General features: G+C 41.4%; 1 protein-coding gene across 5 annotated transcripts; it reads right to left on the reverse strand.

The window, feature by feature from the left end:
* Positions 1 to 3,700: 3,700 nt before the first annotated feature.
* On the reverse strand, positions 3,701 to 26,380 carry LOC108023389 (protein single-minded). Of its 5 annotated transcripts, none has more exons than XM_050888554.1 (8): positions 26,117 to 26,380; positions 9,703 to 9,897; positions 8,280 to 8,449; positions 7,767 to 7,868; positions 7,460 to 7,651; positions 7,175 to 7,374; positions 6,158 to 6,264; positions 3,701 to 5,716 (listed from the first exon to the last, which is right to left on the reverse strand). In XM_050888554.1, the coding sequence occupies exons 2-8, from the start codon at positions 9,875 to 9,877 to the stop codon at positions 4,410 to 4,412; spliced, it is 2,253 nt and encodes a 750-aa protein (XP_050744511.1). In that variant the 5' UTR covers positions 9,878 to 9,897; positions 26,117 to 26,380; the 3' UTR covers positions 3,701 to 4,409. The 5 variants fall into 5 exon arrangements, with proteins under 5 accessions (XP_050744511.1, XP_050744510.1, XP_043947025.2 ...); XM_050888553.1 differs by lacking the exon at positions 26,117 to 26,380 and adding an exon at positions 21,377 to 21,602 and having other exon boundaries at positions 7,460 to 7,627; XM_044091090.2 differs by lacking the exon at positions 26,117 to 26,380 and adding an exon at positions 21,377 to 21,602.
* Between the last annotated feature and the right edge of the window lie 621 nt (positions 26,381 to 27,001).

The raw sequence follows: 27,001 nt of genomic DNA on the forward strand, positions 1-27,001 counted from the left end.
ATTCATTTATATTCATTAAAGTACAAAATATTTAAATTAAATTATTAAATTATATAAAGCGAATTAGTTATATAAAAGTAATATGAATAACATTTATAAAAGCACCGTTGGTTCTCCCTTATTTTTAAACAATTTATCCCTTCGGCCGTGCCCTGTATCCTTTAACAAAATTTCAATTATCAGGCCCATAACTTGAATCTGCTTAACCCACAAAGTTGAGACATTTTTCGTAGGCCATAGCTTGTCCAGGCCGCAATTTGTTCAGCTTCGATTTCAGCAGTTCCAATTACCATTCGTGGGAAAACAGATAGAAAGCGTTAAAGGGGTCAACTGTGGGAGGGAAATTTATTAAGTGATAAATTTTGGGGCATTGCGAAAAATGTCAGAGAAGGTCAATCGAAAAGGGAAAGCTGGCGTTGGATCGGAAAGGTTGGAAAGCTGCGTCTTTGGGACCCGCCCAGAGAACACACTCAATCAGAAGTCCGTCCGTTGTCAGCGAAGCGAGAAAGTAGGTGGCCAGAAGGAGAAGGAAGCCGCCTCCAAAGTTGGCCAAAAACGAAGTGAAATGAAAATGGCGCACAAAACAAAAGCCGCTCAGAACAAATTACCAGAGACGTATTTTCTATGGCTTTGCCCTTCTTGCCTTTGGAGATGGAGGCCAGTCCCTTTGCAACTTTTCTGTTTCAACTGCTTGCCAATTGCACTTTTCAACTGGCCCCATTCGCTGGGCTTTCCTTTCTTTTTTCCGGGTTTCTCTGTCCATTCGAAGATGGCCAAAGTCCAGTTTTAATGCCGCCGTTAGTGCGATATGTTGGGTTGCTCCCAGGAGGCAAATGTGTGTACAGCTGCGTTTCACGTTCAGTCGAGTGTGGGCACAGAGACCCAATTCGGTTCGGGTTCTCGGGGCGAAATGGCCAAGTAGACAGTTTTTCAGGGGCCAGCCGGCCAGCGGGCCAACCCATTCACCCATTTAAACATTTATGTAATAGGCTTGAAATTTCCATTTGGCAGCCGCAAAAACTGCACAGCTGTATGGCCACAATGAATCGTAAGAGCCTCCAGCCGGACACCTTGGAGTCTTAGGACTGGATCCTATCCTATCCTATTCCAACCTATTCTGCAGCTGCACCTGCACACACCCATTAAAAATTTAAAGCAGTTACACAGTTTCCCTCGCCCAGCCGCAATGAGTCTTAAGCAGGTAATCCTGCCCACTATGACCCACTCCTGGTTATTATTCAGTTAGAGATGAGCAGGCGGATCGGAGTATCCTGGCGCAAAAAGGTAGCCCACTGAGCTTGACAGACAAAGGATTTGGACAGCTGCGAAATTGGGGCAAACGAGGAAGGAAAAAACGAGTGATAACAATGCAGAGCTACCATTCAGTACTCGGCGGTAATTGAATTTAATTATTTTAAAATTGGGATTAAATACATAGAAAATAAAGGGGTATATGTGTTATAATACTTATTTTTGTATTTAATTAAGACGAATATCTAGTTCATTTTCTCAAGGTTAATTCTCTGCAGAGGTAAGATATCCATTATCGCGGTCCGTTGAAATATCTGTGCTTCGTCGGATGGATCAATAAAATATGCCCCTTGCAGATGCTTCCTTCTCCCCTTCACGTCCTTCTACACTGCCATAAAAGTTGCCCAATGGAACGTCTGAAAAAACATTATTAAATTGATTTCGTTATAACTTTCGCCGTCGCTCCGCAGGCGCAACCATGAATGCATTTTGAATGGATTATGCCACCATTGGATCGCCGCCTTGCATCCCTGGCACTGAGCTCGCATTTCACTTAATTTCCGTATGCCACTGGCACACACTTTCGGACTGGCATTAATTTGAAATGCGACCTGGTCGCTGGACGAGGAGGCGAGAGTCCTTGCTGGTAGCCAGGACACAAGTGCAAGATCTGACCAGCCTGGCACGTAAGCTCGTTACGAATTTTAAATTGAAATACTTTGCTCTGGCGCAGAAGTACTTGCGTTTTTTAAAGCCCGAAATTAGGTTTGCATTCCGAAACGCTTCCAATGTTCCCCGAAAATGGCGCAACTTTCATTATTAAAGTGCATTTCGTTTGGGTTCGGCTCGGACGGGGGCAAGGCCGCAAGCCGCAAGAGGAGTGGCAGGACGAGCATTGCTCGGGGGCACTGGAGCAGGAATTGCAGCTCCAGTTGGATGCAACTCCCACGTCTATTTTTTGCGCTTTGCTTTTGTTCATTTTTAATATGACTTCCCTGCCTTCTGGCCATTTTCTCTCCCTCTTCCCTCTGCTGGCCAAGTTCTGTTCTATGCTTTCTGTGTCTGCGAGTGGTCCTGTGTGCGTGCTTCAGCCAGAAAGTTGCGGTTTGCTTGCACTTAAATTATTGCATCGGAGGAAAGTCCTTGAGCCGCAAAGGCAGTCGCCTTTTAGGGGGCATGGCCAGATGGCAATTAAATAATTTGCGGTCTATGTGCTGGCGAGGCGTAAACTTTTCAAAATGCTTCAAGAAATAAATTAGCCAAGGGCCTTTCTGGCAGCGGGAACACAAAGTGCAAGTGCTCGGGCCGGATTGAAAAACGCCAATTAGCCCGGCCCAAAGGAGGTCAGGCTTATCTGCAGATAGCACATCCCTACAACGGAGAAAAAGCCTACTCGGCTGGCCCACACAAAATGGCAGGCAATAAATCAATGGTCCATTCCGGACCCACCCTCCCCCACACACACACACACAAACATGGCAACTATTTCATCTCGGGCCAACAAACTTGGCCAAAAGGGTTTCCCCCGCCTTGGCCTGTATGTTTATGCTGCACCAGCAGCAACTTTGGCCAAGAGCAAACAGTCTAAAGTACGGATATGCGGTGTTTGGGGGCATTTGGGAGCTTCGATTAGTTTTCATTACGATTGTATGCTGACAAGAAAATGAGGTGCGGATTCCTTTGGAGTATAGTATTATATTATATTAGAATAAATTGTTAAATTGTTAACTGTATGTTATTCAAGTTTTCGAAAAGTAATAATCGAAAGAAAAGCCAATAAGATACTACATCCTAATGATACTAAGTCATTCCTAAAGAAGTAATAGTTTGATTTGGTATTTCCAAACTAAGTTCAAAATCTACCAAGGAGAAAACGCTCAACTTTAAAATGTTCGTTTCCCATTTTGGCCAAAATAATTAACTTAAACTTAAAATTTTCGTTTGGTTTGCAATTTTTAAAAAATTAAGTGGCGCGGTTAGAGATGGACGTTGAAGAAATAGAAATTGTGGTTGGTGTATCGGCTTTCAGGGATGGAAAATTTTACATTTTTGTAAATAAAAACCGATAGTGTATTCGATAGTTATCGAAGCGTAATCGAGTGCGTTAAGGGTATTCATCGATATAGCTATCGTTCAAACAAAAAATACCGAAATACCAGGGCAGCAGGAGGACGGGTTCGTGTCTCTGCAGGGAAAATTATTCTCGCTGCAAGCCCATTTTTAAACTATTGAATCTATTGCCTAATAAATCTAATTCCCTAAATAATGATTCTATATTTATATTTATTATAAGGCAAATATGTAGATATATAAACCAACCAGCGTAAAATATTTTGAAATTGGTTAAAAGATGGATCCATGGAAGAGGAGAAGAGAATTTACCTCTGCGAAGCATTTTAAAATAAAAACTAAAACAAGTTTTATAAAAAGGGAAACAACTCAAAAAAGCTATAATTTTGGCAAATAACATTTTATTCGTAAACTAAGATTACTAAATTAAATAAAAGCCCTACTTTAGCCACGCGGTATCCAAGTGCAGCCCATTGAATAAATGGGAACTCGTTCGCTTATTGTTCACCCACGTAATAATTTGTTTATTCAAATTAGAAAAATTTGCGATAATAGTTAATGTTACATTTACAATTATTTACTGACTTATGAAGATCATATTCGATATCTGCATAGTGGAGCGGACCCTGCACTATTTACACGTTACTGCATATTTATATACATAGATATACTCATAGATCGTACGTATTCGTGATTATGGATTACGATATAGTTATAAGTATGTGCAATTAATTTAAGTTAGTTTGTATGAACATTTTACAATTAGGCCTTACAGCTAGTTATTATAGAATTTGTATTTGCTTTTGCATTTGTTAACAAGGATCCTTCTGTTTTTTGTTATTCGCATCAATTTCTTTGTAACTTTACACTGAACGCGTGGGGGGTTGGGTATTCAATAAATAAAACAGAACAGAGGGGCTCTAGAAATTCAGATGTTTTTGTGGCTCAGCCACATATTACAATTGGGAACTGAGAACTCAGAGGTGTATATAACATTGCAACAACTTGAATCCGGCGGAGGGGGCAGTCGGCGTTTTAGAAACAACAACGGCAGCAGCAGCAGCGGCAGCGGCAACATCGAGTTGCTGTTAATGCACAAAGTCGTTGGGTATATAGTGCTGGGGCTCCACGATGACGCTGGTGTAGTGGGGCGTGGCCACCACTGCCGCCGCCGCAGCAGCGGCATTTACGCTCTTGAAACTCTCGGCGAAATCGCTGACGACTCTCTGGTGTTGCTGCTGCTGCTGCTGCTGTTGCTGCTGCTGGTGCGGCATGGCATAGTGATACTGCTGGTGTTGCTGCTGCTGCGGGTGCAATCGCTGCTGTTGCTGCTGCTGTTGCAGGTGTTGCTGCTCCATCAGATGCTGCTGCTGCTGCTGATGTTGCTGCTGCTGCTGCGAACTGTTGTCGGAGAAGTAGCTCAGCTCGAAGTTGTGACTCAGATCGCTGTACGTCGTTTGGGAGGGCGACGTTCCATTCACAATCGAGGCATTGCCGGTGGACAACTGGCGCTCGCTCTCCGAGCTGCTGGAGCAGCTATTCGAGTTGGCCGAGAAGGGACGAATCATCGAGGTGGCCACATCCACCGTGGCATCGTAGTCGTAATAATAGTGATTGTTGTTATTGTAGTACAGATTGCCGGTGGTGGTGTCCGGGTACTGCATTTCCGTGGAGTAGACGCCGGAGGACGAGGCCGAGGCACTGGAGCCGCCGCCCGCACTCGAGGCAGTGCCTCCGCCCACACTGCTACTCGAGCTGACCACCAGGTCGTTGAGTGGCGGATACAGTTGGGTGTAGCTCAGGCTGTCGTGCTCCATGCTGCCCGACTGCTGCTGCTGCATCTGATGGTGGTGCCACACGCCATTGTTGTTGTTGTTATTATTACTGCTGCTGTTGTTGGAGGAGGGCACGGGCGTGACGGCGTTGGGCGGCTGCAGCGGCAACTCCGGCTCGAAGTAGGGATCCAACTTGGGACTGGCACTGAGGGCCAGGCTGACGGGCGTGCCAGGACCGCCCACCGGCTGACCCGTTGCGCCGGCGCACTGCGGCTGACCCACCGCCTGTTGGGGCACCACCACCACCTGGGCCACCTGCGCCGCCTGAGCTGCCTGCGCCGCCTGCGCTGCCTGTGCCACCTGGGCCGCTTGAGCCGCCGCTTGGGCCGCCTGGGCCGCCGGCGAGATGGGCTCCCGCTTCACAACGCCCGTCTGAATCTCGTTCAGCACCAAGTCTTTCACCTCTCGTTCGCTCAGCACGTAGTTCACGCTCACGATGAACACTTCTCGCGAGGATCGCGAGTTGTGCACCAGGGTGGCGTACGACTGCACCCACACCCAGCCACCGCCCTTGGTCAGGAAGCGGTAGTACTTGGTGGTCACTTGTCCTTTGTACAGCACTGTAAGTGAAGAGAAGGGTTCAACAAATCAAGATCCATCTTTAAGCTTGAATCTTTAACATATTTGCGATACACTAAGCCATAAGGAACACTTAGTTTAGTTATAAGTATTTTTTAATGATTGATTATTGATGAAAGATCATTTTTCTAAGGGTTAAAATTAACCAGGACTTACTATTAGTTATTTACTCAATAAAAACGAGGAGTTGATCTTAAAAATTTGATCAAAATAAAATATATAATGTTCGAAAGTGTTTGAATTCCTGATTATATTTTGGATATTTTGTCTATATTCAAAATATCTATTCAAACAAATCTTTCTACAGTTCGTTTCTTTTACTAAGTATTCCTGAACATATTAAATGTTATTTATTGTAAGGATTTTTCAAGAGTACGGCTTGGTGCACGCGGCGTTGCAATGGATAGGATGTGTTTTCTTACGGATTTGATGGGAGCAGCGCATGGCCATTATGTCCGCGGCGTGGATGTACTGGTAGAGGGTCTTCTCGATGAGATCCTGCGGCTCGTATCCGGTTAGCTGCGATACGCTGTAAGCAAATAAACAGGCGTCGGGAGTTAGTGGGATCCGTTTTCTGATTTTTCTGAGGTCGCGGGCGGCAGTTCCGCTGGCTTGTCCAAACAAAGAGTGGTCATTGGTGCCGTCTTTGCTGCCTTTGTCGCGGAGTGCTTTACTCGGCTGGTTTACTTTTGTCGACTCCAATTCAATTATGCAGAAACAACAAAAAGGGGCTGATTTCTGCTCACCACTTCGGGGTTGTTCCGTGCGAACAGGGAAGGGCGCCAGAATGGGATGGCAGTATGCCGTGGCATCATGAGGGTAATTGAGTGACAATAATGTCAGACAAAGTGGGCTGGTTTTTTGGACCGCCAGGCACTTACACCGAGTCCTTTCCCCCCCAACACACACAGGCACACACAGGCACACACTGACAAGGGAAAATCAAGCTCAAGAGGGAAATGATTTGTTTTTCTTTTCGTCATGTCGCCCCGTCTTGCTTACATTTCCTTTTTCCCATTCATTTGTTTTTTGTTTTTCGCCACTTTGAAAACATTATCTTTTCGGGGGCGGCTGCTGGTGCTTTTTATCGTGGTGTAAAAAGCGAACTCGGCGGCCCGTTTAAATATTTGCCTAGTGTCGAATATACGGCAAACAGCGAGAGGATACTTTGCTAAAGTGGTGTGGTAACTAAAGGCGTACTCCTGATTAAATAGAAATTTTTTGGTTTAACTTTGTTTTGCTATCCTTCAAATTTAAGTTTCATATGAACCTAATATTTAAAAAAAATGTTAAAACTAATTGCAACAATATCTGAGTTATTTGTTCTTCTGAATTCCTAGCAAAGATTATAAGAAATCGCTCAAAAAATCTATTTACCCTTTCTAAAAAATCTTGAATTGAAATAAGATTTTATCTAATATTTTTCAAGCTCCTCTTACCGTGCATCGAAGAAGATGAGCTTCATGTCCAGCTTGGCCCGGAACATGAACATGTTCTGGTGCAGCTTGATTTCTGTGATGGCGGATGAAGGCAACGAGTGACCGACGGCCACCAGGCCGAGATTCTGGATGAGGCTGCCCTGTCCATCACCGCGATCGGGATAGATGCGAGCCTTCAGATAGCCGGAGCAGTGTATCACCTAGAGGAAGAACAAAGAAGATTATTAAATTGTAATTGATTCCCTTTATTATAATATTCAGTTATGTAAGGATGGATGACCTCACCTTAAAACCGGATGTGGTCAGGCCCGCGTTCCTCTTGGCCAGGACACACTTCATGCGCAGGAAGAAGGTCTTCTCGATCTCGATGGTGTGCGAGCCGCGGTCGTGGTCGTAGGCGGATGGGTGCTGGACGCCATTGGGACTGCCGATGGGCGTGTGCGTCTGGGCGAGCTGTAGGGAGTTGAGAAAGGCGGCCTGTGGCGTGAGTACAATTCAGAGTGGGACGGATGGATAGAGCAAGCGAGAGAGAGAGAGGACAAACACTGTGAAATGTTTCGAAAGACTCGGTCGGAGTTCAGGCTGTACTCACTGGATGCTGGTTGATGTGCGGATGCAGCGACAAGATGGCGTTCATCTCGTCCTGATCGTAGTTGTGGATGTACTCGAATATCGAGTTGCCCGTCAGCTCAACCTAGACAGGAAGAAAGGATTATTAAATTAGGATATTAGGTACCTATCAAATCATTATAAATTGGAGGTTTTCTACAGCTTTAAGTTGTTTTTACAAGGTTTCCAAATGCATGGATACCATTTCTTTCAACAATATTAAATCTTTTATATTTTTAATGAGCTTTGTACAATTAAATCCTTTTAAAATATTAAAGCAATATAGTAAAGAATTTACATATTTCCCAGCCCGCAACGAGTGCCAATTAGTGGGCAAATGCAAATGAATCGCCTTTTGTGAAGCCACAGCTCTCGGGCTCCTGCTTCCAGGCCCATTGACTTGCAAATACAAGTGGTGGCCAGGATGCGAAAAGGCAAATTCAGGTGGCCCGGCAATTTATGCGCATAAATCAGGACAAGAGATCCCGACACTCACCTGACTGAGGCCCAAATGCACGGAGGCCGTTTCCGAGATGTACATGATTTTGCCATCCGGAGCCACCACGAAGATGAAGCCGTCCAGCGTCTGCAGCAGATGGGAGCCCAGCTCCTTGATGGTGGCACCACGTTGCATGGCGGGCGAGGAACCCCAGGCCTCACCAAGTCCTGGAAGGCAGAGATTTAGATTTAGTAAATGTGGTAAAATCTATTTTATAATTTGGGATTTATTATTAAAGATCACCACAGAATTAGATACTAATAAAAAAAAAATAATAAGAACTTCATAGAAAACAGTGATTGTATATAAACATTTTTATAAAGGAAAACTGATTTTAATTTTGTTAACATGACAACCAAGTAGAGTTTAGGGGGATATACATGAGAGTGATTTGAAAACCCTTTAATATTTTTATTTTATTTTTCTAATATATATTTTAGTTTGTATGGCTGTAAAATATTTAAATCTTATTATCACCTTACTATCAAAGCCCCGACTCTACTGACAAATCAACCCTAATGCCTCGAATTAATTGTTTGTCATCCGGGCAAAGTATCTTAATTCGCAAAATTCCCACCAGCAGAGGCCACGCACGCCCTACTTGCCACTGCTGACGTCTAAATATTATTCCCAATTAAAGTCATCGAGCGCCGTAGGTGGCCCATTCACAGCCCACCAGCCACCCGCCTTCCCACCCCCCCCAGTTCCTTCCTCTGTTCGCACCATATATATATTGTACCACATACATTGTCATGTATATGCCACAGCACTTCCTTGGCCCGTCCGGATCTCGTTGTTTGTTGCCTATTATTAAAATAATTATTTCAATAAAGGCAGAAAAGAAAAGCACAAAACGGTGCGGCAACAATGGGAGCGACACCCGCCTCCCACCGCCCACCTCCGCCCACTTAAACAACCCTCTTTGTCAGCAGAAAATCTCGGTGGCGCACACTCGCCCATGGGCGGGGTTTGGGGGGTTGGAAAACCAGGAGGGGAGCGGGACTTCCAGTGCGCCTCTCGCTGCTTTTTGAGTGAAACAACAGACGCCATTGTGCCTCGGCCCACCCACTCTGCCCCGCTGCTTGTTGTCTGCCCATTGTTGAGTGGTTTTCCCCGGCCCGTGCTCGCAAAACATATGCTTTAGACAAACATCGCCGTTTAAACTTGAAAACTTGCTGGCAAAAAAAAAGTCGTATGGGAGTTGAAGTGAAAACAAAGGACCTGCTGTCCTGCTGTGAGGATACGTCGGGGCTGGATTATAATGAGCGTGGCGGTCGCGTGGCTGTCAAACATTCCGCATCATTTGCCATAGCCGCAAGGCGTAATTCACACGAGATGAAAAGCCAGGACCGGCGACAAATTGAGCGGCAATCAAGTGAGTTTTCCTACCAATAAAAAAGGGGAAAAGGCGAGAGCTTACCATCGGGAAAGACCTGGCGCATTTTCAAATACGATGTGGTCAGCCGGATGACGGAGGCCTTGTCCAGTTGCGAAGTAATCGCCGCTGGCAGCGGCAGTAATTTGGCCAATTCGCAGAATTCTGTGTTTTCCTTTTCACGTCGCGTGCGTGCCGCATTTTTGCTTTTCTCCTTCATGGCACACGTTTTTGCTATATCTGGAAAATCCAACAAAAAAATCGAATTATATATAGAGTAAGTTGAGGGGATTTTTTTAAATATAAATTCCGTTTCTGTAGACCACAACCGACCGTGTAACCTGCTTTCGTAACAGTCCTTGCGCACTCGTCGATGGTTTGTCATTTTATATGTTTTTTTAATAAGGATTCAGAAAATATAGTCCTGTTCTGTAGATACTGCCTTAAGACTCAGCACTTGCTCATGTCCCGGCAATCACCTGTCTGCAACTGAGCTGCCTTGCCTCGGCACAAGCAGTTTTAACAGTTTCCCAACTGATCCCGAAAGGATCTGCTACCTGATCGCCTGGGAGAACAACCTGCCATTGGCTGAACTCTACTCCTACCTGTTTGCCCCGGCAATTGACTTTTCGCAATGTTACTAATTTGCCCAGATCCTTTTTGCTGAATGGCAAAGCGGAAATAGTTGCCGTCTCGCTCGTTCTGACTCCTGCATGCAACAGGTTGACTTTGGCCGACCGCAGGAGTTTGACTTATATCCATATACAATGTATATTCGTGTGTCTGCATGAGCACATAATACCCAAATGATGTCCCACGCACACACTGGCGCACACAAAACGAGAGTCTAGGAGGTGGCCGTATCTATGTGCACCACACACCACACACTCGCATTCGGATCCAGGATGACCCAGAGCCAGCATCTTGCCATTGATAGTTTCCGAACGTGATTTTGGCGCAGTTCTGCCAGAATCTAAGCCACTGGGTCTCCTGCTGCTTTATTTTCCAGCGAGTCATCGAGTTTTTCGGGAGATTTAAAGAACTTGAAGAGCGGAGGGCAAAGAATTCGCACGTAATTGCAAGTTTATTGACACAGGTCACGTATTTTTAATGCAAAAAGGTTGCCGAATGACCCCCTAAGAAGTCGCATTCAAGGTCAGACTGGTCGTTATATATGTTTTAAAACTATTATTGTGTCTCAAAAAAATTCAACCAATTTTGAATGTTATATTATTTTAGAAGGCTTATTTTTATATTTTTAGGAACAAATGTAAAAATAGTTTTTCATTTATCCGGCTTAAAAAATAAATAAAAATATTTGATCTGTATTATGTATTATGCAAAAGGGTTATGAAAGAAATACATGAAAAATTAAATTTTAAATCATAAAATTGAATAAAATTTCTAATGCATTGATAGTGCCTTCCATACATTTGCCATAAAGAAATGAAACATTTGTCAAGAGTCAGAGATGGAAAAAATTGCCGACATCCGCCACGCACTCGCAGGAGCAACAGATTTGCTCAACGATCATAATCCCAAAGAGCATACCGCGCTAATCCGCAACGTAAATGTGCCAACATGTTCGCCTTTCTGTGCGGCAAAAGCCAGGGGAAATAGAGAAAAACGGCGAGGCGTTCCCATTTAGGCCGCGATTATTACAAATGCCTCGCGACCCGTGGACAAAATGCGGCCAGGAGTCAACCAGAGGGTTGGGTATCATATGCTGCGAAATCCATTTAATAGGATAGTTTACGAGCAGTAAGTGGGTCAGAATTATCTGGGATACAAGCTATTATTGCTAAAGAACATTACAGCATTTCATACAGCCATAAATATAGGCATATCCAATGATATATCAGCATTGGCTAGCATAATCTCCATGGTTGAATACAGAACGGAAGTGGGTTCTTAAAGTCTAGAAAACGGAAACTCAAAGAAAAGTATATAATTACTTTAAAAAATATGAAATAATCTTTAAGTAATTTTCTTATTATTTTATAAACTGTAAACTAGTTTAAATAATCAATAAAAATCACAAAAAGCAACTTATATAATATTTAGCATCTATTTTAGGAATCTAATTTTGATTTTGAACGTATATGTTGCTCAAAATAAACGAGGAGTGTTTCCCTAGGCAATTTGCCAGCGCTTTAACGACCAGCCCAACGATCTCTTCCCGGAAAGTGAATAAAACTGCGACTCATGCCTCGAAGGGCAACTCAATGAACCGGATCTCGAGCCGAATCCCAGCCCGCCAAGCAACTTGACCTTAATCTGCTTACAGGCAAACAGCAAACTAAAAACAAATGGGTAAAAGTTTAAAAATAAAGTCAACACAAATATTCACACTGAACTTGAACCAGAGAGTGGCACATATATACGAGGCGAGTGCATGTGATGGGAAAAGAAAGGTGTTGCACAGGGACAGGTAGGATGCGAAAGGTTCCCACGCAGTGGAAACTGCAACTAGAGAGTCCATAAAGCCATTAACAGGACACTGGCCGCTGGTCCGCTGCTAATGTGGGTGTTGCGGGCGAGGCGCTGCTTCCTACATCCCACCATATCCAGCACACCATATCCGATCCTGCTGCTGGCTTCCCATCAGGCCGATCCACAGGTATGGCATGGTATATGCTAAGACCCGCTGCTCGCAGCTCGGTTCTCACGCCAGCGCATAGCCATCGGGGAATTTCCAAGTGGCCAATTGATAACCAGCCGGGGAAAAACGGGCGAAGAGCAGCACATGTCCTGGAAGTGTGAGAAACTTGCGGGGCAGTCTGGTCTGGCCATACCTGGTGCTCGCATCGGAACCTCGCTGAGATTCCCACACATTCCCGAGCTGTCCTATCAGGTGGGAAGCTGCGGCGGGCGGAAAACTCGCCATACGCTGCAAATGTGCGTAACATATGCCGGGGCCAAAACGATAAGAGCTCTGCTCCTGTTAATGCCAAAATGCTCGAGCACTTGGAAAAATCACTTAGTTTTTTTATTATTTAATTAACATATGCTTTTTTATTAAGCTAGTGAGACTTTTCTAAAAACCAGCTCTGCGCAAGACTGCCAAATTTGTAAAAAAAATTATATTATAAACACAAATTGATGGAAATAAATCAAGTTCGTGTTTCTGGTACCTAATAATGATGAATTAAACATCTCAACGATGAATACAAAAATTAAACATTTTTGTTTTGATTAATACAGCTGATTGTTATAAAATATCATAATTAAAAAATATTATAATCTGGAAAAACATAGTAAATGAAATTGTAAGTATAAATTAAAGAAATTGTTGATTTCTTTTTGAACAAGTATTAGATGTAATTTGAAAATAGGAAAGCTTTTCATACCTTTTAAGGACCGCAAACATATTTTATTTCCTATAATTACAATTTTTCACTAAAATATCGTAGAGCAAGACTTTATTGAAAATGCCAAAATATTTTTCTCTGTGCACTTTTCCTCACCCAACCCCCCTTTCGGTCCTTTGCTCTTTTCCCGTGTGTTTTTCCAACGCACATGAAGTTTTTATCTTGAAACAACAGTCGGCGTCGCGTCGCTGAAGGGGCAACCTCCCTCGAAATGGGTCGCAAATTTTAATGCTCAGCTCGCGCTTAATTTTCGGATTAAAACCCGTAAAGCAAACAGCGGCTAAGGACGCCAGGACACCAGGACACCAGACCAACTGGATGTGGATGCGGACTCGCATCCGGACTGGCTGCCTCCGTACATTAACCCAATTTCAATATGCTTTTTGATTTGTTTGCGCGGCACTTTAACATTATCAAACAAAAGTTTACGCAATCCGAGGGGTGTGTGTGTGCTGGCCTTTGTTTGGGGGTGTTTGAGGGTGTTGGGCGTACGCTTTTAATTGCCTGCAATAACAAGTAACGACGGTCATAACAGCAACAACGACGCCAGCCACCGAAATCTCAGAAGCGAGCGAACAAAGCGTTGGCTTTGTTTTTGGTTGCCCAAATCCGCTAATTGCGCACAGTCGTCGTTGCTCTTGCCCCCGTTAAGATTACAATTGGCCCTTTTAGGGGGCCCTAAATTATGCGAGGAACGGCCTATTGATTAGCATAATGGTTTATGAGCAAAGCATTAAGCGGGGATTGCTCTTGGGGATCCAAGACTACGAAAAATAATCGCCCATGACACTTGGGCGTGAAAGTTGCTTCTTAAAAATGCCAGAAATGGTAATTTCTATTGAGATAAACATTTATTAAATAATTATAAATTGGATGCCTAGTATCCTTTTCAGATAATCAATATAAGCGTTGCAATCTACGTATTTTTAGACATATTTATCTGTCAATTAAAAGGTCTTATTATTAAGTATTGTAAGTAATTATGTAAAGAATTTAAAAATATATTTATAATTTTTAAAAATCTGCCAACAATTTTCAAAACTGTTTTGTAGATGTTTCCACAAATTCCTAATTAAATAAAATTCAATTTATTAGCTCTGCCAAATCGCTTGCAAAAACGAACTATTTACACGAAATTAAACCCTCAGAAGCCCCACCGGTGTAAATGTACACTTTTAATGGCCAGCAGTAAAAGCCTCGTAAGCTTTGCAAAAATCAACAGAATGCATTTTAATCCCATGCTCTTGCATCACTTGCAAATGCCCGTGTAAACAGCAAATAAGAATTTAGTGTTGTGCGTTTGTAAATTGCAGCTGAGTTCCACCGCAATGAGCAGCAACGCAGCCAATTTAATTTATTTAACATTAATCCGGCAAATTATTTTGCAAGAACTTTGCCGTAAATCGGAAATAAAACACAATCAGTGCAAACATTTGCCCGGCAGCGAAGTGAAAGCAAATAAAATCCCATCGATCCATCGTCTGGCCAAAGCCATAATCGTAATAATAATCAACCAGCACATCATAATCACTGTTTTCATTACACTATATTTTCAAAAATAATTATGCATGTATTTTATTTGTGTTTGTTCAACAAACATAACCAGAGCTGCCGGTTCACAGCATACAGCCTGGCATTATGTGGCGTTTTTCGGGGCTGGGGCTGGGGTTGGGGCCTGGGGGGAAGAGCGGAAAAGTGGTGAGGGGGCGGACAAATAGCCAGAGCAAATACGCAAAGCGATGAGGCGTTCAAAATGCGAAAGTAAACTTTCAAATGAAATAAAAAAAAATAAACACACATACATACATATGTACAGCGTACACAGGCAACAATAACATGGGGCACAACAAATACGGCAGCAGCGAAATGTGTACCAGGAGCAGCCAAGCTATAAATACGGAAAATCTCGGAAATATCACGTAAAATCGATCAACAATACAAACTTGCAGCCAAATGGCCGATGGGCCCCCATAGGCCATAGAACAATACGGAGACCAGCATTCCCCTTTCCCCGTCGCTCTCGGAAAATCAAACAAGTCAAAATGTGCGGCACAAGAACAACGGCTTGCCAAGGGTCAAATCGATAATCATAATTTGAGGCCCCGAACTTGCACACACACATGCCCGACCTCACCTACGCGTAAATACCCAAACACCTCCATTATCACTGCTCCGCGAGGTGCAGCCCGGCCATCGGAACTGGACTTCCAACCGCACCGCCGTCCATTGTTGTCATTGCTGGCCATCGTCCGTACGTGATGTTCACCATAAATTTGAATTTGATTTCGAATTTGCTCCAAAACACCAGCAGCAGCGGCGACAACAGCGGACTGCCGGCTACGGCCTCCATTCCCGCTGGTTGGCAGACACTCGACAAATGTTCTGGCAAATAGACCAACAGCAGCGGAATGTAAACATGTTACACATAGTATCCGGCGAATAGGGCTAAGGAATTCGGTTGACAAGTTGGGAGCGAAGAATGTGGAGCATACTTAAGAAGATTTACTACTATTCCTCCTACTGTGTTCTCTAAACTTCATTTTTACACTGCCCTTTTGATAATTGCCAAATTTTTCAACATTATTTTGTTTATTGTATCCCCAACTATATTGGTTTTAAATATAATTAGAAGTGTTCCTAAGATTACAACCCTGAATTATAGAATATAAGATTTATCATAAGATATTATTGCTTATTATAAATATTAATATTTAGTATTCCATTTTACAAAATAATTGCTAGATTATAGACCTGAATTATAGAATATCAGATATATCATAAGATATTATTTCCTGTTATAAATATTAATATTTAGTATACCATTTTACAAAATAATTGCAAGATTGTTAACCTGAATTAAAGAATATAAGATATATCATAATTTTTTCTTATTATAAAAATTAATAGTTAGTATTCCATTTTTCAAAATATGTTTATAAATCAATCGATCCATATTTAATTACTTAAAAAAAATATTTAAAAAAAGCATTTAAAAAAACTTAAAACTCCTTTGTTCTTTTCAAATCATTTTTAAATAAATATATAATACGACCATTAAGGTGGAGCCAAATAATCTTAAATATTTTTTCAGATTCTTTATAAAAATAAACGTAGGTTCCGTCATTTAAAAAATTTTCATAAGATATCATTTATTTTTATATATAAGAATATTTAGTGTTCCCTTTCTTAAAATTTGATTATCAATCACTTGATTAATATTTAAAAAAATGTTTAATAAAACTTGAGACTCCTTTGCCATTGTCAAAATATATAAAACAACGTGTTAGCTAAATAATCTAAAATATTAATTCAGATTGTTTATAAAAACAAAAGTGGCTTCCGTCGGTCATAAAATTCCCCAGAACTGTTGCTTTATCGCTTCACCATTAATGACAATATTAATTCCATATCGAAATGGTTCGGTAGCCAATCTACTGCGTATTCACTTGGCCGTTGACGATACCATTTTCCGCTGCAATGGAAACTGCAACAGCAAAAACGGCGGCAATAAAGAGAACAACAACAGGGGCAACTGCAGCTACAACAACAAATAATGTGGCTCAGCCTTACGCCCGGGTGTAAAGTGAAACAAAAGTATGGTTGGAGAAAAATCAATACAAAGTCACGTTTTAGAGAAAATCACGTTTCATTAGATACCTATGGCTATACACAAGCGCGACTGCATATATATACACACGCATATATGTAAAGAATTGTATGTATATTCCGACAAGGCATTAACATTCCATTGTGGAATCGTTTTATGTAAGCGAAACTATAGTTTACAATTAATTGAATTACTTTCGAAAACTGTTCTGAAATTCAAAGGCGAATGCTAAGTGAAAGGCAGGCATATTGCATGTCTCTATTTGGAAAATACATAGGCACCAACCTATGAATATATAATTCAGCTTTTCCCTGAAATTCAAGCGCACCTTGAAATTTACGACACTTTTCACTTTAATATCAAGGCTAGCGTTTCTGTTTGCGGCCTTAAGTACCTAAAAATAGTTGCAAGATCACTTTCTGAGGGTTGATAGGCAGGCGTGGCTGTGGGTTGCTTCCCCAAAATGGTATCCCCCAGGAAGTGGAGGTGTTAAAGACGCTCTAAGTCGGGGTAATTAGTTGGCTCCCCAAAGTGGTGTTGAAAATGCTGAGATTTTGTGTTTTTACGCTGGGATTAGGGGATTTTGTGATGTGATTTGTTTTGGATAATTAATTGACTTTGAACTTAATCTTTATGGTGAAAACATTTATGCCTAGCTATTATAAGGTTGCGGAAATAATAAAGAAATATATTTATACTTTTGAATCTGTAGATTAAAATAATTACTTAATAATAAGGGGAGAAAGGGAAAATAAAATAGAATGGTATGGTATTAAATTTGAATGCAATTTATTTTCAAATCTGTTAGTTGAAATATTCTTCAAGTTAGGCTAGACTATATTTTATGAAGGGATACCTCTAATGTTGACTTGTCAAGTTCAATTGGTAAGTTTGTAAAATAACACCTATCTTTTAGGGAAAAAGAACCGGTAAAGGATGCTTCCAGGTACCTCACCTCACATAACACTGAGTGCACAAGGAATTTGCACATTAGCTTTGCTTAAAATTGTTACACTATCAAAGTTGACGTGTTCGTTTGAACAGCGCAGCAAAATTACAGCATTAAGCGGATTTCCTCACTAGAAGTCAAACACGCACACACACACCGGCGTCGTCGCACCCACACTAACGACCAAGATAAACACTCACCGATGCTGAGGAACAAGAAGAAGAGCCCGAGCAAACACCCTCGAAAAAGCGACAAAGACCCCACATGCAACGCACATAGAGCATTCGTCAAAAAAAAGTTACGAGACAAAAGAATTTAAAAAGCATCAAATCCTAGACGAGACCAGAAATACGGCAAACGAGCACAGGAAACAATCCAAAGCGTACTTCACTCACACAGGCAAACAAACACATGGGGGGAAACAACAATACAAGAATAAGAGCGCAGGAAAATGGTGTCCCAGTCCCTTTCCCAATAGCATATCAAGACCCATTCCCCAGGTAACATTTTAGAGGCATTAGAGCGAGCCACAGTGGTGCGTCTGCTGTCAAACATGAGACCAAAATAGACATGCCAGAGGTCGCTGACTTTTAAGGGTAAGAAAAATGTTTCTAGGTAAGAACCTATGAGGTGTATTGTACATGGTAGTTTTGTCGATATTCAACCCCCCTCCCCCTATGTAATAGACTTCCTAAACAGTATGCATTTGTTCAGAAGTAATCGTTTTCGTGATACTCCACCACCTCCTATATTATACAGACTGCTCCTTCTAAAGTGTTTTCGGATTTCTAAATCAGTCTTCTAGACAAAGCAACAAAAATAAACAAATAATTAAGTAGATATACCATGTGTGGTTACATGTGCTGTTTTCATCATAGTGAGAGTCTTTTAAAAATGTACAAACTAACAAAAATGTAAAAATTTTGATTGAAGATTCCATGCTTTTAGTTGTGTTTAAAACGGATGAAGTATCCGTATTATGCAAAATAAAATATCCTTTTAATTACGTACTTTTCAAACCCCTTTAATTTGGGACAGCTATTAGATAACTTTTGGCTAGAAAGTATGCTACAAAAAATGTTCCTTAGCTTGTGCCAAGTCCTTCTTAGTTCAAATCCCTTGGATAACCACAAAATTGTTACTAGACTTGGGAATATATTGATTATATATAATACATTAAAGTTAATTTGTAAAGATTGTAAAAGAAACGTATAAAAAACCAACCCATTATAGTTTTGTTCACCTAGGCGTATACGTGATTTTTACCATTTTGCATCTTTTAAGTGAGATTATGATCATAGCGACTATTCTTCTAAATACATTTTTAAATTATGAGCGAAATAAATTTTGAATTACCTATTTAGATAAATGTGCTAATGTTTAATAAGTTATTTGAAAGGCTTATCGACTTGCGAATTTTTTTCGTGATTTTCAGGATTTTTTCTAAAGAAATAAGTTTTTCTGAGGTTAAAAAAAATATATGAAAATCTATAAAATATATTTGTAGTCTGCTCATATAAGCAAAAAATCATTCAACGAAGTCGATAAAAATTTTTTTGAAACATTCCAAATTTCTTAAAAATTTAGTATTGTATTTTAAAATTTTAGAATATTTTAGAGCTATACACACTGTGCGCGGTTCATTCACCGACCGATGCAATACGGCTGCGCTGCTTTTGAGGCTGTTTCAAATGCTGTTGTTCAGTGTAACAGACTGCGTGTTGTGATGGGGGGTGGGGGCAGGGAAAACGGGTTCCGCAACTCACACACACACATACACATACTGGTGCACTCGTCGAACAACCACCCTCTCTGGCAAACAACAACAGTGCGCGCGAGCGAGAGCGGAAGAACAAGAAGAGCGGTGAGCATTACACAAATACACACACAAACACGCAGGCAACAACATATTCTCATTGGCTGACTTGGCACACACAGACACACACTGGGAAGGGGGCCTGGAAACTGGAACTGGCGCTGGTGTGAGTGTTTACGCTGGTGTTTGTATTTCAGTTTGAGTTTGTATCGCGCCACCGCTCCGCCCACACACACAGCGGCACATAATTGTTGTGTTTGTGTTGTGTGTGCCTGTCTGGCAACGCCTTAATAATTGTTATTTGAGTTTCATTTTGTTTTCAATGTTTGTGTGGGTGCTTTGGCTGCACAATGTACGTGTGTGTGTGTGGCCTGTTACACTCCATTAGCGAACGTTTCTCGTATTCGAGTTTTAAGCTTTCTTCTTTCGTTATCCTTTTTTGCACAGAAAGAATCGTTTTTTACACATTCCCACTGCGCACAACTACACACGCAAGTTGAGCACATCCGCTCGTCAAAATTCAATGTCAGTTTTGTCACTTCCGTTTGTATTGGTGTTCGCTTTGTCTGGGTATTGGTGAGCTTCAGGGGCTTCCCCCTTTATGTGTGGCCGCCATTTTTATTCGTTTCTGCCTTACAAATCTCGTAAACATTTGATTTTCCCATTTTAAATGCGTAACTCTTTTATGCCCCATAAAAACGTAAATTCCATTTATTTTTCTTATTCAGAATGTCCAACATCGGGTCCATAAATATGTGCTGAACAAAACTAATTAAATGCGTCAAACAAATAAAATTATATGGCAACGAGAATTGTAAATCTCGGGGTCGTAAAATTATGTTTCTAATAGGTTAATAAACTAATGAAATTTAAAGATATTTTCAGGAAGTCATATATACATATGAAAATATCTATTTATTTTGTAACCTATATAATATTAATAGATATTCTATTGTGTACCTACATATATAATATAGAAATCAAAGCAGTTATATTTTAAGAGCGTACTTTTTCTTTTCGATTTAGAAAATCGATAAAAACATCTTTATATAATAGAACTAATATTATAGTTTTTATTTCCTCGAAAAATAAGTTTTCCTTTATGAAATTAAAAAATCTTTTTTTTAATTTAGTTATTTTAGCACTTTGTGAAAAACTTTCCATATTTTCCACCCTTTACAACTGGAATTGTAATTTAATATGTTGCAGATACTATTTCAAAAACATGTTGCTATAAAACGAACGTTGCCAATCCCTCTCCCGAGAACCTGCTCCTAACCCCCCTACTTCTCCTGTCGCCTGGGCAGACAAAACAAATCATTTTTGGTGGCTACCGTATGCAAACAAAAAACCAAAAAACAAAATTCAAAAAACAACAAGAACCCCGAGACACAGTAAAAACAAACATATTGCAGCTGCAGCACACAGAAAAAAATAAAATGTAATTAAATAAAAAAAATTGTTTTTAAATATTTTTGGTCGAAGAAATATGCTTATTTCTAGGCCTACTACATTTTTCCAAATCGATCTTGACTGCAGAAGCCAATGTTTTTGAAATACCCAATAATACATAAAATAAAATAAAAAAATAGTTTTAATAAAAAATAGGTAGAATTTAAAAAATGCAAAATGAAAATAAAGTAAATAGAGTCCCTTTTAATTTTTCAAAAAATGTTCTTTGAGTAAACGATAAATTTATAATAGATAGAACTTAAAGTTCTTAGCATCACATCCTTTGAAAATCTTTATGTTTTAATTTTATTTTTCCATTTATCAAAAAACAAATTATTATAAACTATTTATTTAAGTTTGTAATCAAACAATTTTTAACAAAATGTAAAATAAATAGGTTTTACTGAACATCACGGTTTAGTCCTTTGGCGATCACCATTTAAATACAAAAAAGTGTTCACTGTTGAGAAATCTGAAGATTTCTTTAAGTGCAGCTCTGTTTATTCCTTCTGCCTAATGATTACTTTTTGGATCCATCTCATAAGCGGTCTGCCGGGAGTGCAGGCTGCATCGCTTGAGGGATTCGCTGGCCAAGATGAAGTTGCAAGACGTCCGCGAGATCGTAAATTATGCCACATAAACCGCGCGCGACAAGGGGCGTCCAAAAAAATCAAAACGGCGAAGACGACGACAACGACAACGACGACGACTTGGTCACTGGGTGCACTGTGCGACTTGATCCAACACTAAGCTGACCGCAACTAAAACGCTCCAACCGTCAACGGCGACGCCGCCGTCCAGAGACCGAACCGCTCAGCTTTTTCACTGGGTTCTGTGTTCTGGGTTCTCCGCCGTAGATGGCTTTCGATTGGACTGCGACTGGGTGAAAAACCATATGGAGAGCCCGAGCCCGAGCTCTGGAGCGGAGCTGAGCGGAGGTTCCAATGTCGCCTTCGCCGCGGACAATGTCACATGCTGGCGAAAATAAACAAACAAGAGCGGCGCGACCATGACTTGTGCGGCGTTAGCAAAAAGTGTTGCATTTCACCCGAATCGCAGCGACTTTACTTTCTTCGCGACATTTGCTGAGCTCAGTGGAATCGGAGGGCGACGCCAGTTATAATAAATGTTATCCAAGCCCACCGCTGACCCCTGAATCAGATATTTATGTAGAGGTCTGATCAGCACTTAACCCCTGGTTAGCCCACATAGGTCTGGTTTTCTGTTTGCTTTTATAAATAGTAAAGAACTGAATAAATGCTTTGCATAAATATTATCCTTACCATTTGTATTTAGTATTTAAAAAAACAAGAACTCTACAAGTTTCCAAAAATTATCATACTTAGTTTCAATATTTATTGTAGAATTTTAGAGAATTTCAGGTATATCTTGAATATATATAAATTTTAATAACCTTGGTATCTGCTCTTTAACTTATTTATTTCAGTCATAAAAGACGACCTTAAAATGGTGTTAAATTATGTTTTGCCATTTGTCATCGTATCGTATTTTGGACCTTACGCGATTCATTCATTGATCGATCACGAATAGTGTGAGTATCTTTTGGCACTTGTCAGCCGGCTACTTGGCACGTGTTGCCGATTTGTTGTCGTCGCCGATAATGGCTTTTTTACCAACTGCCAGTGTTTTATGTCTTACAATATTTCGGCTTCGTTTCGTCTTTGTTTTTTGTTTGTTTTGCTGGCGTCGATGAGCTAATCGCAAATGACGTTTACAATTTCTTGCACGCGTAGCACTATTTTTGCCCTCAGCTGCAGCGGAGCAGTGTTGTTGGTGTGTTGTGGCCGCTGCCACTGCAACATCTTTCATTATCTTGGCTCAACGTGCAAAAATTTTAAATATTCTTTTTCACTTCTAGTCCCTCCCACCTCAGATAATTGGCTAAAGTGATTCATTGGCGCCGCAGAGGAATTGGAAGAAAGACCTGGGATCTGGATTTAGAATTGCGGAAGGGTTTAAAGAACTTTGAGCTACTGTTTATAATTTTCGTAATAGAGACAGTTTTGGATTTTATTTAAACTAAAAAGGTACTCAATTTTATTTGTTTATAAAATAAAACCCCATTTGCAGTTAAAAGCTGAAAGGTAACACATGATAAATATTTTTTCATTTAATATTTAAAGTCCTTAACTAAGGTACTGTTCATATTTTAGTAAGAACACTTGTGAAGGTAGACTCAGAAAAAAGAAAAAATTAGTTCCAAGAAATATTAAAAAAGAGTGTGAGATGTATAGTAATATTTCTATGCTCTAAGTCTAGGGGCAACGAGGGATCAACCCTCAACTTGTCCATGCTTACATGTCAGCCAGGCCCACAGATCTAGATGCATATCTCAAGACGTTCGATGATGGCATAATATGCACACATGCCTTTGCACATTGGACACAGGGATTCGGATTCCCATATTTTCGACACAAAAACCTCGAACCCTTTTTCGTGAAGAGAAAAAAACTTACAAGTTTGAAGCGCCAAAGATACGGATACATGAGGACGAAATGCGGGCTCTGTTATCCGATAGCGGAATGGCAAGGACCAGGATGAGGACAATGCATCCAGGATCTTAGCTATTCCTCGACGCTGTTCACTTGGAAACAAAGTTGCCTCCGAGATCGAACCGATTCGATATCGGCGCGGGAACGTGATCAAAACAATGGACACAGGACTTGTGGCAAGGACTATCCCGAAAAATGTTCAGTAAAATAGTAAGTATGCCACAGGGTCGAGACTTCGTGTGCTCGCATAAATTAAGCCATTAACCGATAGTTGTAAAAATTAGAAAAATATTTCACCAGATCTGGGTGTAAATATAAATTTAATTTTTGGGTGTGAAAATGGTTTAACTGTTGCTCCAGCTGCAGTTTACGGTTGGATGCCAACCCTCCGGCCTTGTTTTTACGGAAGCTGGGCGACCGGAAAAACTACGAGCCGATCCCCCGGATTCATGGCAGAGCTGGGCCAACCAATTGGATTTGTGGCAGACATAGTGTCGGCAGTTGGACAGCGGCAGCACAACCTGGGATACTTAAACACTTAAAGGAGAAGGCGTCGGGAAGGGCAGGGAACGGCTGTGCGGCTCAATTACATCGGCGATTGGGCGTGAAATTGTAATGCATGATTTGATTTCACGTGTGACATTGAAGACACTAGCACATGGTCTAGGGATACACTAAGCGAAAAAAGAAATATAATTTCCTCTATTCTTCAACACAAATAATGTTGTATTTCATTGACTCAAAATAGAGGTATAAATATTGTAAGGATTTTTTGATATATCTACATGATTCCTGGCCATTACCAGTTTTCGAAAAATTGTAGAACATATTTTCTGAAGTCCTCAATGGAATATTGTTATTTTTAAAAAGAACTTTCCTATAAATAGTAATAACAATTTTTCCAACTAGTTCAAAGTTTTTCTTTGCTTTCTTGGAAGAACTTCAATGCCAGGTATTTTTTCCAACTGCTTAGATATGTGTGAGAGTTTTACATGGACTGACATCCTCCAGAGTTCCAAGGCTCGTTTTCGAATTGGACACACCCGCTAATTTGCTTGGCGCGCGACACCTTTTGGAGTGGAGAGTGCATCTGGAGACGGGCACCCAGAGGCCTGGGGAACTGGAACCGGCGACCCGTCATGGTCATTTCTCTTGGCCAGCGACCAGCGACCAATGTCCAATGTCCGAGCCGAATGCTGTTTTGTTTGCTCGCCGTGCTTTACGCCCTTCGGTCGGCACTCTCTTCGCTTTTTTCGGTTTTTGCCTTCCTGGAAGTATTATAGTAAATTTCTCGCATATCTCTCGTGTGTCATTGTCGCCAGGTCCCCGTATCCGTATCCATTTCCATCTCCACATCCACATCCATCTGCGTCTCGGTTTCCGTTCACGCTCTTCCCCCCTCTCGGCCAGATTATTAGTTATTATTTTTGCCATAAATGCAAATTAGCTATGCGCAATTTGCATATTCTACATTAAACTTGGAACGCATACTGTCTCGGCAACTCTCGTTGGGCATTGTGTGGACTCGTCCGAAGTCTGGGCAGTAATGTGGATAGCTGTGTGGACCCGGGCTTTACTCCAAGCCGGGTTTACTTTGCGATTTCGCTGTGACTGAGTTGTCCACTGGTTAGACATATTTTGATGGCAAGTGTGTTTCACTTTCCTTTTCTAGTCTTACTGCTTATAAACTCAGGAAGTAATGTTTATAAATCGCTTCTACATGCAGGTTTGCCTACAAATTTATTTAGAGAACCTTCCTTCGGTAATTATTGAGTAATAGACCATACAAAAGAAGTTATTCAAAATAGATAAGAAGACGAAAAAAATCTTATAAACTCAGAAATGTTCAACTTTTAAAGGACATAATTAGACTTTGTAAGGAAACATCTATATCTCTTTTGGTTTGACATGAAATCTTAGTCCCACAAAAAGTACCAAAAACCCCGAAAATGTTCCAAGATTTTCTAAAATCTATTTTTCAACTTTTAGCTACGGTTTATCTAATCATTCTTTAAACCAAAGTACAATACCAATTACACCAACTAGAAAGTCAAAGTCAGTTGTTCTAAAAAAAAAGTCGTATATAGTTTTGTGTTGAATCCAGATTCAATCGAATGAAAGCTCTATAACACCACCGATTCCTGGAGAGGACCATAAAAAAACAAAAACCGATCGTTGACTTTTGTTTTATGGGGACTGCAGCGGATTCCGTGGAAAGCCCGGGCTGATGACCACAGCGTCTGGGATGGGAATCCGGGATCTGGATTCTGAGAGGGGACATTTTTAAGTGCAATTCGATTTGCTGCTTTTCCCTTTTCATAATTATAAAAACTCTTCTGGCTGGGCCCTACGAAATTTGCATTTGGCAGTGGGGCGTCTCGGTTTATGGGTCTCTCTTTTTTCGGGGCTATATTACTACGGTTTATTGTTATTGTTGCTAAACAATTATTTCTGATTCTTGGTCCCTGAAAGCGGGAAGAAGAAAAGCGAGGAGCAACCTCCGCCGACGGCATTGCCGCGGCTGAGGGCGTCGTATTACAGACGACTGGGTGACATGCCCTCGATGGCGATGACGATGCCATGCTCTTTGTTTGCCCTGCATACATATGTTTTTCCATTTCAAATCTCGCCTACAACAATTCGCATTGAATTTCACTTGTTCACTGCCCCGTTTTTGCTCTTTTTGTTATTAATTTTTATGGCGCAAGAAGGTTCCTTCGAAGGGTTATGAGTCATCCGAGGCGCACTCACCTCGGGCAGCTATCCGTTTTGCCGCTGGTACTGTTGCACTTTGGCCACCGTCGATAAATCCCAATAGGAAAGATCCGTTCAGCGCAAAATCCGACTAAATGGGCTCTCTAAACGCTAGCACATTTTTTTCCCAAGTAGATGATTTAGAAGTAAATAAATTTAAATGTGTTGCGGCCGAACGGTTTTTATGTTTTCGCCGGAAAGGTTTTTTAAATGGGCCCCGTTAACGGCAATTATTGGATTGTGTTTATGGCACTGGAGCAATTTGCTCTTGCTAGAATTCTTTATTTATTTTTAATATATTTCTTAAACACTTGCAGGCACGACGGGGAAAGTATCCAGACTGGGAGATCTGGGATATGGATAGTATATAGACAGATGTACCCGGACAGACGGCGTGGACGCGCAGCTGAACCAGCGAGCGGGCGGCGAGCGAATGAGTGACTACTCAAATGGACCGAGCTCAGCCTGCAGTAACTGGGGGCAGCAGCAGCAGCAGCAGCAGCAGCGGCAGCAAAGGCAGCGGCACGGCAGCAACATCACATCACAGCAGCAACATCGGCACGGCAGCAACACCAACACACAGGCAAGTGATGTGGAGGCGCGACGAGTGCGCACGCACACGCACACGGACACAACTCTCGCACACTCTCACAATTTGAATCCCTTGACTGGAAGTTGCTGGTGTCGCTGGTGTTGCTCGTGCCCTGGTGGTGGCTGAACATGCAACCTTCCAGCCTCCTTCCCGTTCGCTCGCCAGTGTGCGTGTATTAATGAATGAAACGCCAATGCCGCCACACCACCCCGCCGCGAAGCACCCCTGCCACCTATTGCTCCCACACCCTGCATGCATATGGACTCACGTTTCGGCCGGATCTGGTTGAT

Source organism: Drosophila biarmipes, chromosome 3R (assembly GCF_025231255.1).
Source record: "Drosophila biarmipes strain raj3 chromosome 3R, RU_DBia_V1.1, whole genome shotgun sequence".
Classification (NCBI taxonomy): domain Eukaryota; kingdom Metazoa; phylum Arthropoda; class Insecta; order Diptera; family Drosophilidae; genus Drosophila; species Drosophila biarmipes.